Source organism: Anneissia japonica, unplaced genomic scaffold (assembly GCF_011630105.1).
Source record: "Anneissia japonica isolate Jap-2015-1 unplaced genomic scaffold, ASM1163010v1 scaffold287945_len1679841_cov205, whole genome shotgun sequence".
NCBI classification, from domain to species: domain Eukaryota; kingdom Metazoa; phylum Echinodermata; class Crinoidea; order Comatulida; family Comatulidae; genus Anneissia; species Anneissia japonica.
The window spans coordinates 83,803-97,968 of record NW_022753015.1 but is presented as its reverse complement, the minus strand read 5'-3'; the positions used below and the strand labels follow the sequence as shown (position 1 = coordinate 97,968).

The 14,166-nt window shown below is 32.0% G+C and overlaps 2 protein-coding genes across 2 annotated transcripts; both read right to left on the bottom strand.

Moving 5' to 3' along the window:
• Positions 1 to 244: 244 nt before the first annotated feature.
• Positions 245 to 7,228, bottom strand: LOC117122609 (octopamine receptor beta-1R-like). Its single transcript, XM_033268246.1, has 2 exons — positions 7,059 to 7,228; positions 245 to 5,091 (listed from the first exon to the last, which is right to left on the bottom strand). Exon 2 carries the CDS (start codon positions 5,086 to 5,088, stop codon positions 4,096 to 4,098), a length of 993 nt encoding a protein of 330 aa, XP_033124137.1. The 5' UTR covers positions 5,089 to 5,091; positions 7,059 to 7,228; the 3' UTR covers positions 245 to 4,095.
• A 3,188-nt stretch (positions 7,229 to 10,416) lies between these two features.
• On the bottom strand, positions 10,417 to 12,693 carry LOC117122616 (octopamine receptor beta-2R-like). Its single transcript, XM_033268266.1, has 2 exons — positions 12,568 to 12,693; positions 10,417 to 11,828 (listed from the first exon to the last, which is right to left on the bottom strand). Exon 2 carries the CDS (start codon positions 11,823 to 11,825, stop codon positions 10,824 to 10,826), a length of 1,002 nt encoding a protein of 333 aa, XP_033124157.1. The 5' UTR covers positions 11,826 to 11,828; positions 12,568 to 12,693; the 3' UTR covers positions 10,417 to 10,823.
• Positions 12,694 to 14,166: the final 1,473 nt, after the last annotated feature.

The following is a 14,166-nucleotide window of genomic DNA, read 5'->3' as shown; positions in this document are numbered from 1 at the left end:
TTTTAATTCAGTTATACCTTCTAGGCTTTTTCATAAGATGTTTGAGCTAGGTATAAATGCAAATACATGTAAATGGACCCTTGAATTTCTTACCAAATGCCCACAAACTGTTAAAGTGGGTCAATTTACTTCAGATATTACCTTAAGCATGGGCGTGCCACAAGGGTGCATGTTATCACTTTTCCTTTATTCACTTTATACTGACGACCTTGTCATGCATACAAATGACTGTTATATGGTTAAAAGTTGTGCGACCAAAATGGTCTAGTGCTAAACGTCTATAAGGCCAAAGTCATTGATTTTAGAATGCGTAAATTAGCTAAATAACTCCATTTACCATCAATGGTACTTCTGTGGAAATTGAAGAAGTTTTTGGGAATTTATTTAACTAATGACCTGAAATGGTGAGAAAATACGACCTAAGTGCATTAAAAAAGCTCAACAGTGACTCTACTTCCTGAGGAGACTTAAATCTTTTTGGGTTAGTAGAAATATTATGTCAGTTTTTTACAAGTCCGTTATTGAAAGCGTTCTTTTATATTCTATTGTTGTTTGGTATTGTGGTTCCTCCAAGGCTGACCGAAATGACCTCAGACGTATCATTAAATATGCCTCTCATATTATCTGTCACAACGAGGATGATAGTGAGGACATATTTAATGCTATGATTTGGATCACACCCTGGTAACTCTCTCTTTGAATTACTTCCCAGTGGTAGAAGATATCGTTCGATTTATGCTCATACAAGCAGGTACCAAAATAGTTTTTTTCCATCAGCCATCCGACCCTCATTACAATTCAATAGCACTTTTTTTGTTTCTGTTACTCTGATATTTCTCACGTAAGTGCTACTTCGCCTGTTGCTTACTGTATTGTTTCATCGACTTTCTTGTATGTGAAAAAGAGCCACAGTAATTTCCCCATTAGGGGAAAAAATATAGTTAAAAAATAGATAGAGGAAACATGCTATCATGTCGAAAATAGATTGTAGGAAAACTAGGAGATACGTAAATGACCTGCGATAAATCTTGCAGTTTATAGACACAATGACCACCGTCAAATTTGCAAAAATTCCAATAACCGTCAGAAGGTAAGTTGAAGCATTATAACCAACACTAGCTGGATTCATGGTTGAAACATTTCTGTCCTCACATGAAAACATTGTCTATAGTATGAAAAAATAATATAAATTATTAGTTATTGCAAACATTTCTATCATTTTATATGCTTAGAATTTCATATTGGCTTTAACCAATATTCTTGGTCAGAATAGTTATCAATTTTAACCATTCTGCTAATAGAATATTTGATAGTCATTGACATAACTTGGTTACGTTGACACTTTAGCAAACAAAACAATAGGACTAAATAATGAGCATTATTTTGATATAGACCATTTTCGCAAAATTATAAATGAAAATTTCCGATAACCTGGCAATTACCACTGGGGGTCTTTCAGAGGCCTAGCATTTCGCTCTACGTACCTACCATCATGGATTAAATCAACGATAAAACTAAATTACTAATGAGCACAAATAATTTAAAATGGAAAAAACATGAAATGTTTATATTAAAAACAAGTCAAAGTCTTAAAAAGCTATTTCAATGTTTAACATGTACAGTAATTACAGTAATTAAGAGTAAGATCGTATCTGTTGTCTACTGCTTCTATGGCGAAGGACTAGCGGCACTATCCGCTGTGTGGTGATCTACGTTAGCCAGCTGCCCAAGCTAGGCCGCTGGAAGTCCCCCAGTAAGTTAAGAGACGTTGGCGGTGCTGTTTCAAAATGAACTAGATAAAATGGTCTAATGCACAAAAGTATTGGTAACTTTATTCATCAATAATGTTATTACACTATTATAATTATTATTATACTTTTTTAAAACTTATGAAATTAATCTCTAGTTTCATGTTGCCACCCTCATTTAGTTTTACTTGGCCTTAGTGTAAAAGAGATACACAGAGATTAAAACAGAAGCAATAACATTTATCTAATAGTTATAACAGATTTAGAAAATTAAATACAACCATACAAATATATTAAAAACGTTATACATACTGACCAATATACATTTTTTTTAAACTTACCTGATATTTTAGGTTCACAATATTCCATGATTTATTTATTGGATAATTTGTATTTCCCAGACCTTACTACAATATTCTAGTTAGAGTGCAAAAGCAGATCATACACTTGAACCTCGAATAGAAGCCCTGTGGGCTTGATCTTGAGAAGAAGTCCATTTCGAAATGAAACCCCCCTCTTTAGTAAAAAAAAGTATTCTCAAAAAGAAGCCCATCTTGAAAGGAAGCCCATGGGGTTTCTTTGTAAGATAGTATGGGTTTCTTTTCGAGATAGTAGTAAAGTAGATGCACTGTTTATGAATTTAGGAGAAACAAAAGCAATATATTAGGTAATAACACTTTAATACTTTACTTTAACTTTCGCCATTTACATCGGTGGCACTCAACTTTCCATCAGTGTTATGTCATTTAAAAATACAGAGTGAAATAACAGAAAGGAAATTATCACTTGTCTGAAAGATAGGGATAATACTTAGGTTCCAACTCTTAGGTGGTTTTTCAAATTAAATCATTCTTTTAAACAAATTTAAAATAGAACGTAGCATAGTAGAACCATCATTTGTTAACAGTTCATTGGTAGTACTACAGTATCTTCACCTGTTGATTTACATTATTTGCAAGCCTTGTGCATATTTAACAATGTCAATATCTAAATTGTATTTAAAATCCATCATCATCACCATCCTAATTAACATTTCTAATATTATTACTGGTAATAATTTTTGCAATTCTTTGCATATTACTGTTAAAAGCGTCGGGTTAAGATTTTGGAATACTTAACTACATCTTTAATTTCTGAATACTTACTGTAGCTACCTCTGTAATTTTGGAATACTTAGCTACATCTGTAATTTTGGAATAGTTAGCTACATCTGTAATTTTTGGAATACTTAGCTACATTTGTAATATTGGAATACGGTAGCTACATTTAGTTTCTGAATAATAGCTACAAATTTAATTTCTGAATATTTTCTTTAATTTCTGATTACTTGTCTACAACTTCAGTTTCTGAATACCTAGCTACATCTCTAATTTTGGAATACTTAGCTATATTTTCAGATTCTGAATACAAGTACTGTACAACTTTAATTCTGAATATTTCCTTTAATTTTTGAATACTTAACTCCACCTTTAATTTTTGAATACTTATTTACATCTTTAATTTTTAAATATTTTTCTTTAATTTCTACATCATCTTATTCTTAATTTTAGCCTTTATTTTTTTATTTTTTTTTTGTGGTGTCATTAATATTAAGACAACCTTATTGGTAGAAACCATACAATCCAAGTATTATTACAGATAATTATAAATATGATGTCACAGAAATGAAGGCAGGGAGTGTAAATATGTGAGTTTTCTAAATTGTGGTAATTTTCCTTGAAGTCTCAGAAACTGATGGATGACAAAACAGTGGAGGCAATTGGTTTTAGCATTTACATAATCATATAGTGCTTAAAACTTATCCTCTGTTGCAAGAAACATCCTCTTATAATAAGAACCATGAGGAAATAAATTAACTTCTATTTATTTCCTCCATGTTAAAACTTAGTGTATTTATCATCCTACAGAGTGAAAAATAAAAAGATATTAGATCAACTTATTTTGCGAGCTAGTGCCCCTCACTTAAATCGAGCTCCAACTTCAAATTCGGCCCTCAGCCCCACCCCACACTTCACCACTCCCATTTCCGCTCTCCTTCCCTTCTTCCCCTCCCATTCCACCCCTTCCACTTCCTTTCCCTATACCCCTTCCCCATTTATTACTCAAACCTTAGCTAATTTTAGGGTTTCCTGATGCATTTTCACTTGTAAAATCGTAACCAATGCCACACTTGGTTTCCCGATGCATTTTCACCAAGTAAAATCGTAACCAATGCTAGGCTGAAATTTATAGTTTCATAAATTGTTTTTTATTTGGCGCACAAGTAGAAGCCTAAAACATGTGGAAAACCTGCAAACTGTTGGGTGGATTTGGGCCTCATTCCATGATGGTACTGATAGAAATAGAGTCATTGACGACAGAAAGTCTTAGAGAATCCTTCTTTAAAGTATTTGAGTTTGTAGGCGTAAACAAACGGGTTAGCTGCCATGTTCGAAACGACAATAAATACAGCAATATCACGTGAAATATGATTATGAATATCAAAACATTCACATATCGTGTAAACAACATACAACACAATCAGGGGAGTAATACAGATGGTATAGACCAGTGTGTTAATGGACATAGTAATGATGAAATTTTGTTGAGCATCATGTGCCTTGTCTTTGTCATTGGTTTGCGATGGTGAAATGTTTATTTCAATATCGGCTACATTACATGAAGTGCTAGGCTCAATATTTATTTGTGGTTGAATTGTTGATTCTGTTCGAAATTTAGTTTGTTTTTTGAGTGTGATATATACGTGATAGTAGGAGAATATCATTGTGCAAATTGGAACTATCGCATTTGCCAGCAATAGAATTGTACCCGACAGTATCCGGAAGCCTTCGTTTTTGTAACAAAAGGTACATGTTCCAGGAACTGCAGGATCTTCTTCAAGTATGAACACATACTGAAATGTTACTAGAAATGCAGCTATGAGTGGAATACATAATTGTGGTAAATTGCTTCGCATCTGGTTACCTCTTATCCAGTACTTCAACGGGTGCACCACTGCGATGTACCTCTCAACAGAAATAAAGGCTAGGTTTAGCGTTGAGGCAGATAAAAAGAAGAAGAAAAGTGTTGCAAATTTGCAGTAGATGGCAACATTTCCATTAGAGGCAGGGATATTGTAAAAATATAGGTACAGGCAACATGCTATCATGTCGAGAAAGGATTGTTGAAGTACCAGGAGATACGTGAATGATCTACGGTGAATCTTGCAGTTGATAAACACAATAATCACCATTAAATTGGCAAAAAATCCAATAACCGTCAGCACGTAATTTGAAACAGTGTAACCAACAACAACAGCAGTTCCCACAGTTGAAACGTTACTGCTGTCACATAGCAACATTGTCTATAATATAAAAAATATAAATAAACATAGTTACGAACATTTCTAATCATTTTATAAGGTTAGAATTTGATGCTCGACTTTTTATAATAGGAAATATTTTTGAAATGTTATTTGTTCTATTTAAAATGCTATTATCAAAATGTTGAAGGGCACATAGAAAATATTATTAGATTATCACTCTTTTAAAAAATAATTGATGAGGGCAGGAAGTTTTTGTTTTTTGTTTTTGTTTGGAGGGATTGGGTGGGGAAGGGATTGGGATTATACCCAGCGATTCCCGTGTGCATGAACAGAACGAGCATGACATTGTTTTTTGAAGTGGCAGTGTGATTCAATGGCCTATCCAAAAACTAGACACATTCCGGTGAAAATTCAGACATTACACAAAGATCAAATGGAAGGGAACACCCTAATTATAGTTATTATAATAGATATAGGGGCCTGGGCTTTTGTCTTTACCTTGAGCTGGGCCAGCCTTTGCCTAAACTTTCATTCTTTATGTTGTAGGTTAGTTTTTGCCCAACAACAACCAATCCAACCAAACACCTATCGCAAGGAAGACTGCCCACTTGTAATGCATTATTTAACAAGTTATTTTTAGCAGCGAGAGCCTGTGTGGAACAACATGAGTGTTCATGTTGTGAATCAATGTTCCAACCAGCCCACTGGATGGGTCTCTTTAGGGACAGACTGCGGTATTGTCTATGTATAAACCGCAGTTAGTTGTTTATTTTTAGTGACAGTAAACAAGTTTAAAGAATGGGCTTTGCATTTTTAACTTTTCGGCGATCCCAATGTCTGGTCTAATCAATTGGAAGGTTTTGAAGTCTGCTGAATTTGAAAGCACTTGCTTTTTTGTGAGCATTTGATTTTTGCAAAGTTGTTTTTATGCAGTTTAAATAAATAGATAAATAAATAAATGAATTAATCAATCAATCAAGCAATCAATCAATTAATCAATCAATTAATTTAACAAAATAAAATTATTCTCGCATCAGTATTTCCAAAATTTTGGATGTGGGTGGGAGTGAATTTTTTAATTCTAATGAATTTTCTATTTGCCCTAATGCTGATTTTTTATATTTTTTACCTGTCTTAATATGTTTTTTGTGGACCCCCTTGGGAAAAAAAACTTTATAGTTTAATGGGATATCCAGATTTTTCTCGTATTGTATCCTGTATATTTATAGTTTTAAGTGACTTGTTTTTTACTATGCATCTTATGTATTGTATAGAGAGAAATCAAATAAATTCAATCAATCAAACTAATATTCATGGTCTTAATTGTAAATAATAAATGATGTTGGTGGGAGCAGCGGTGATTTTAAATATGTTTTTATTTCATCCACAAAATGACATACGGTATACTACCAGCCAGAGCTGAAACCGCAGTCTTACAGTGTGATGAAAGTCATAAAACAATACAAAAATAGATATAAATAGTTTTTAAAATCTAAAATCCAGGAAGTTTAAAAGTTTAAAATAACAGGTCAAAATGCCCACGTATTATTTAACACTATTATGTGTATAGGTGACTTCTTAAATTGTTTCGTTTTACAAATGTAGTCAGAAAAGTGGTCTGAATATTCACAGAGAACAAATGTATTGAGCAGCCGGTTTCAAGCCACAATCAAGTTTAATACAGGATGCAGTATACAACTAGAGGAATTTGGTTTTTATACATTTACAGTACAGTATGTTGTTTTGTATGTATGAAGGAAACATAACAATTATATATAGTCAAAAGAAATCAAATTCATCCATTTCAAGATTTCAATAATTTCAGGCAGTAAACACAATTTCTACCATACCAAAAAGATGGCTTGACCCAAATACCGTACCCTATTCATGCAGTGTAAGGGAATACTAGGCTAGTGTTACGGTGTGCTTTGTAATGGCTAACTTGTGGATTCAAATATATTAAAAACATAATACATTACTGGCCTGTGTACATTTTTAAAACTTACCTGATATTTTAGGTTTACAATATTCAATCCTTTTTTTTTATGAACTGCTTTGAGTTGTTTTAACTTGAGCTATTATCAGTACCATTGTGAAGACAGCACTTGGGGTGAAAGTGGTTTTATGTTATTTTGTTCAAGGAAGTATTGGTTTCTTTAAATACAGAATGAGTGTCCTTGCTCATTATATCCTGTTGTAGTTCTTTTAGAAATTTCAACCTTTTCCTTGTTTTGGGATGTGCATTTCTACCAATGGTTTTACTAGCAGCCTTTGTTATTTTGGCTACATTCTCTTCGTTCAGAGAATGAAGCTGAAGAAAATGATGGATTGGATCATGCTCTGATGAAATAAAGACAATGTTTCAAATTTAGTTAACCACCTTGAATTTAAACATTATCTGATATTAGTGTTAGGCACATTCAGATGAGTTAGAAGTAAGCAAAGTAAGGAAATTGTTTCTATGTGAATTGCTCAACTAGTACTTCAAGCCTGTTTTCCATTAGGCAAATTTGTGTGAATTGAAAGCGTTGGTTCGCTTCCTGAGCTCTTGATTGGCTGCGCATTTTTTCAAAATTTTTTCAAGCATTAAATCTAACCTCTGTATAATAATTTTCCTATAGTGTACAATGCGGAGCTCTACCTATTTCTTATTATTTATAACATAATCAATACCATTACCTAAAATGATAGTCTCTAACATCAAAGACAGAAATTAATAGAATCCTTATTCATTGAGCTTACAGGCATAAACACACAAGTTAAGTGCTATGTTTTGATATGGCTATATATAATTTAAAATGAAACCAAAGTGACCCCAAATAGAGAATGTGAGTCCATCTATTTGGAGTCACTTTTGTTTTATTTCATTTGAGCAGTCAGTGTAACTTTTGGTATAAATTTAACATCACATGAAACATGATTATTTTTGGTGACTTTTACAATGCATATTTGGTATTGATTTTGTGATAAGAAGTATTATATTTAACAATTCATCACCAAGATGTCTTTAATTGAAGCATAATAACAGACCTACATTAAAGTAATGAGGAAGTTAGATGTTAGTATTTGTAGCCCCAGGTAATTTGAGGTCTAAACCAAAGTTTTGAGTCTCAATGATTAACATTATTTTGATTACAGTACACAAAATTCACATAAAATCTAAAGCAATATGGACTTGTAATACATTTTTACAGCTCGAGAAATCTCAGCAAACTTAGCCAGCTTATTGCCCTACAGACGTTTAAAGACCACATTGGGACTGGGATTTGAGTGGTCTTTATTTTTTTATTTTTTTTATTTATTCAATCGTCCAACAGGACCAAGAAGGTCCCACTTACAGGCGAAGATTGTAGTAAAATATTTCTATGTACAATATAAAAATATAAAATATTTAAAATTCATCAAATTATTAAAACATTGTAGAGTTAAATATTACATCGATTAAACACATAAAAATTACGTAAGATAATTATTTAAATGACATTTAAATACATATAAAGAATTAGAAAATATATCAACATCAGGACATTTGGCAACAAAATCATTATATAAGCTAGACAGACGCGAAATAAATCCATTTTTACATACATTAACACGGCAAAACTGATCCACAATGTAAGGAGCAATGCGAGGATAAATAGAATTAAAAACGATGCGCTCCATTATTTTAGAGATGGTAGGCAGCAGTGAGACAGGTCGATAATTGTTAACATCGTCCTTAGGCCCTTTCTTATGTATTGGTACAATGTTAGAACGTTTCCAGTATGTAGGGAAAATGCCAGACTCAAGGGATTTGGTGAATATATTACAAAGTGGAATAGATAATGATTCAGAACAAGACCTAAGGACGATGTTACTAATAGGGTCCCATCCTGAGGCCTTATGCTGCTTCACAGAGCCGAGTTGAGTACTGATATCAGAGAAATTGATGGGTACAGTATCGATGATACCCACAGGCACCTCAGGAAGATCCTGAAAGCTGTCCGGCGGACATTCAGCGTCACTAAAAAAAGAAGAAAAGTGTTCATTAAAAAGATTAGATTTAGCCTGGGCCATAAACGCGCTCGTGTTGTTCAATTTAACACACGGTGGCATGCTTGCAGACTTTCGCTTACTGCGCATCCATGACCAAAAACGTTTAGAATTAGTTTTTAATTCTTGTGAAATTTTTACTAAATATAAGTTGTATTTTTGTTTTGTTAGTGCTTTTAATTCCCTACGGGCCTTTTTTTGCTTTAGCAGCTTTGATCTTTAATTAGAATAATAAAGATAAAAGAAATTTGTCAATGTGGGACTAAAGTAATGTGGTCTATATATATAATTACTTCATTTTAGTATCAAACAGTATTTGTAATGAATTGAAATTCTTCTTGAATATAATAAATTCTATTAATTTTAACAACAATAAAACTTACAGGAAATAAATTATTATTAATCCAGTATGAATCTATTTCCTTGAACTAAAAATGTAAATCTTAACCTAATATATAAAATACTATACATATAATTAATTAAAATTCATCAATTTTAACCACAGTAAAACTAATAGGAAATAAATAATTATTAATTCAGAATGAATCTATTTCCTTAAACTATAAAAGTAAGACTAATGCCTCTTTCCTTACCTAATATATAAACAAATACTACAAATATAATTATCTGCACAAGCATAGTATAATAAACAACAGGAAGGACAATTCTTTTGCTCAAAACAGCAATATATCTTTAGTTTCTGAATACTTAGCTACATCTTTAATTTATGCATGCTTAACTACATCTTTAATTTCTAAATAAACTAATTTATTAACATATACTTATACCGTACTCGCTTGAATAAGCGCTTAAAATATTTTTTGCGCTTATTAAAACAAGGCGCTTATGAAAATAAAGTGAAAATTGAGGGGGCGCTTATGGAAATAAGAAGAAAATCGAGGGGTTCTTATGGGAAATTATTAAATTCAAGAGGCACCTTTTGAATGAAAAAAGATTATGTAAGGACATTACGAATGGTGATTAGAAAAGATAATTGTCCAGAGAACATTGCACATGACAAAAATGCGTGAATTTACATAAATGCAAAATAGCAGATGCAATTAGTGGTGGTAGGTAGCGGTAGCTTGTTGGCCATCGGCCGATAGAGATTAGCAGGATGGCAGGATCGTTGTATTTTTTTCTTGAAAACTCAGATGAGAATGTGCTAAAGGTCGGAAAAAGAAGAAGAGGAGTTATAGGACTAGGCATAGACAAATAGTGTGAAAAGGGTAAAGTTGGAAATATACTGTCTGTCCAGGGATCGGAGCTGTCATCTATCCAAGAGAAATATCCTTATTTTGATATTGACTGAAGAAGAATGTGTTTCCACTCTACAGCTCAAATCATGCCAACAACCACAGTCCCAGGATTGATTGGATTATTGACTTGCCAAAAAAAAAATCTTATGAGGAGGCACTTATTTAAATTAGAAGGAGCACTTATTCAAATGGGGCGCTTACGGAAATTTTCATGTTATGAGGGGCGGTTATTCGTGAGGAGTACTTATTCAAACGGGGACTTATTCGTGCGAGTACGTTATATTGTAGTGAGTCATCAAATGATAAATTTATTGTAAATTTTATGTTTATTTCACATTTTTATTTGGTATACTAAAACCATAATTGATTAAATACTCATAAAAAATCTTTAATTCTGTAATTTTCTGAAAAGTTAAATTGATATTTCAACCTCTGTCATGATTAAACCCCTACAACATTAATATGATAATATTATGGTCTCTAACATTGACGACAGAATGTTTTTGAGAAGCCCTCCTTAAAATCAAAGAGTTTGTAGGCATAAATAAACGGGTTCGCTACCATGTTGAAAACAACAAGCAATGTAGCAATATCACTCGAAATATGATAATTAATATCAAAACATTTGCATATTGTGTAAACAAGATATACCCCAATCACTGGAGTAACACAGATTGTAAAGACCAGTGTGTTAATAGACATAGTGATGATGAAATTTCGTTGATTCTTTGCCTTTTCTTTCTGATTTGTTTGCGATGGCGAAATATTTATCTCAACAGCTAATTCATCATTATTGTGATAATTTATTGCCCTGCTAGCATTATTTATATGCCCTCGATTTGTTAATTCTGCTTGAATTTTTTTTTGTTTCTTGAGTGTGATATATACACGATAGTAGCAAAATGTCATAGTGGAAATTGGAATTATCCAATTTGCCAGCAATAAAATTGTACCTGACAATATCTCAAAGCCTTTGTTTTTGTAACAAAAGGTACATTTTCCGGGTTCTTCCGGATCTTCTTCAATTATGAACACATATTGAAATGTTATTAGAAATGCCGCTACAAGTGGAATACATAACTGTGGTAAAACACTTTTCTTCTGGTTACCTCTTATCCAGTACTTCAACGGATGCACCACTGCAATGTACCTCTCAACAGAAATGAAGACTAGGTTTAGCGTTGAGGCAGATAAAAAGAAGAAAAAAAGTGTTTCAAACTTGCAGTAGTTGGCAAAATTCCCATTAGGGGAAAAAATATAGTAAAAACATGGATAGAGGAAACATGATATCATGTCGAAAATAGATTGTTGAAACACTAGGAGATACGTAAATGACCTGCGATAAATCTTGCAGTTGATAAACACAATGACCACCGTCAAATTTGCAAAAATTCCAATAACCGTCAGAAGGTAAGTTGAAGCATTGTAACCAACACTGGCTGGTTTCATGGTTGAAACATTTCTGTCCTCGCATGAAAACATTGTCTATAGTATTGAAAAATAATATCAATTATTAGTTTTATAAATGTTTCTATTATTTTATATGATATTTCATATTGGTTTTAAACCAATATTCTTGGTCAGAATAGTTATTATCAATTTTAACCATTCTGCTAACAGAATATTTGATAGTCATTGACATAACTTGATTACGTTGACACTTTAGCAAACGAAACAATAGGACTAAGTCTCATAATGAGCATTATTTTTATATAGACCATTTTCGCAAAATTATAATTGAAAATTTCCGATAACCTGGCAACTACTACTGGGGGACTTTCAGAGGCCTAGCTTTTCACTCTACGTACTTACCATCATGGATTAAATTAATGATAAAACTAAACTAACAAGCACAAATACTTTAAAATGGACAAAACATGAAATGTTTATATTAAAAAACAAATAGAAGTCTTAAAGTCCCCCAGTAAGTTACGAGACGTTAGCGGCGCTGTTTCAAAATAAACTAGATGGTCTGAAGCACAAAAGTATTGGTAACTTATTCATTAATAATGTTATTATACTATTATAATTTTTATTATACTTTTTATAAACTTGTGTTGTTTTAAAAAGTGCAGAAAAAAGTTCATGAAAACATTCTATAAAAAAGGTTTAGGCCAAATGAAATTAATCTTTAGTTTCAAGTTCCCACTCTCATTGAGTTTCACCGGAAAAACCATTCCAAATTCTGAATATGAAACTAACAATAAATATTTTTTAAACTTACCTTATATTTTAGGTTCAAAGTATTCTGTAATTTTTCTCCGACACTTTTTATTAAGTGCTTTGAGTTTTAACCTGATCCGGTATAAACCTTGAATTTTTATTATGATCAGTATTTTGGAGACTGATACCACTTGGAGGTAAAGGGTTTTATGTTTAGTTGTGTGAATTGAGAAGTCTTCCTCATTTTTAGATCTCTTTGAAAAAAGGATGAACGTCATCTAATTATTTCCTGTTAGTTCTTAGAAATTTGATAATTTTCTTCATAGAATTTGCATTCCTACCAATGGGCTTACTGTACTTGCAGACTTTGTTATTTTAGGTAATATCTTCATTTAAAAGGGGTTACAGACAGTGCGATCACATCCCCTAAATTGTTAAAAAAGAATAATTGTTTTATTGTATTGTAATGTTGATGAATTACCTGTAAGATTTTAAAGGTATGTGTGTACAATTTCCTTGCATCTAGATGTCCATATTTTCACCATAGTTTGGGGCTAAGCTCCTACCACCAAATGTATTGTATCCATTATTGTATTACTTATAACATATAATCAAAGCCATTACTGAAAGAATTTATTAAAGAATGCTTTACTATCATTGAGCTTACAGGTATAAACACACTGGTTAATTAATATTGTGGTATATACAATCAATATCACATGAAACATGATACAGATATCAGATATATTATTTGTCCATATACAATACATGCAGAAATTTGCTGTCCCCCAGCAAAATAAATATAATAAAAAAAACCACAAAAACTTACGTACTTATAAGTTATTGTTAATCTGCTTATTAATAATTTTAGTCATAACATGTATGGTATATTTGCCATCCCTATCACCTTACCACCTTGGTGTTAATGTCTGAATGGCATCAGACAGGAAAGAGTTCTTATGGTGATTTCTTTTCGTACTTATAACATTTAATTGGATCCCAGACCTGTTAAAGGAAAAGGAGCTATAAAATGGATGTGTAGAATCTTAACATCAAAACATGTACATATTATGTAAACAACATAACCATTTAAGAAATATAGTTGTGTATTAATGACATACTGTAGTAATAATGAACAATGTAAAAAAGAATACCGATAACAGGAAATGTGCAATATTTTACTGTACAAATATAATTTAAACTTTGGCAACTAAAATTTAATGATAATGATAATAAAGTGACCTTTTGTATTTTTTATAATTGATGATAATTTGAACTTTTTTGTTTTTTGTAATGAATTTTTATTTATAATGTTTCTTAGCTTTTGTATTTTGCTGTTTTGCATTTGTAAATAATTTTTTGTGAATATGTTTTGTGATGCAAACCATTTCAGCTTCGGCTGCCATTTTGTAATTGTTTTTTACATGTTTATACCTAAATAAATAAATAAATAAAAAATAAAGTAAATAACAGCAGCACTTTTGAGAATTTATTTTCTATCTTTTGTCCACACAGTGGACTTCATCAGGAGACTCTACAAATATGATAAGAAACAACTATAATATACAACTGAGATAATGGGGGTGGTTCAACAATCCAATGACCGGGGGTAGTAATGTGAAGCGCTTAGAGGCCTTGTTGGCATTAAGCACTATATATA

Bases quoted from the DNA above. Each gene is read 5' to 3' on its own strand.
- LOC117122609 (XM_033268246.1), bottom strand. From the start codon at position 5,088: ATGTTGCTATGTGACAGCAGTAACGTTTCAACTGTGGGAACTGCTGTT.
- LOC117122616 (XM_033268266.1), bottom strand. From the start codon at position 11,825: ATGTTTTCATGCGAGGACAGAAATGTTTCAACCATGAAACCAGCCAGT.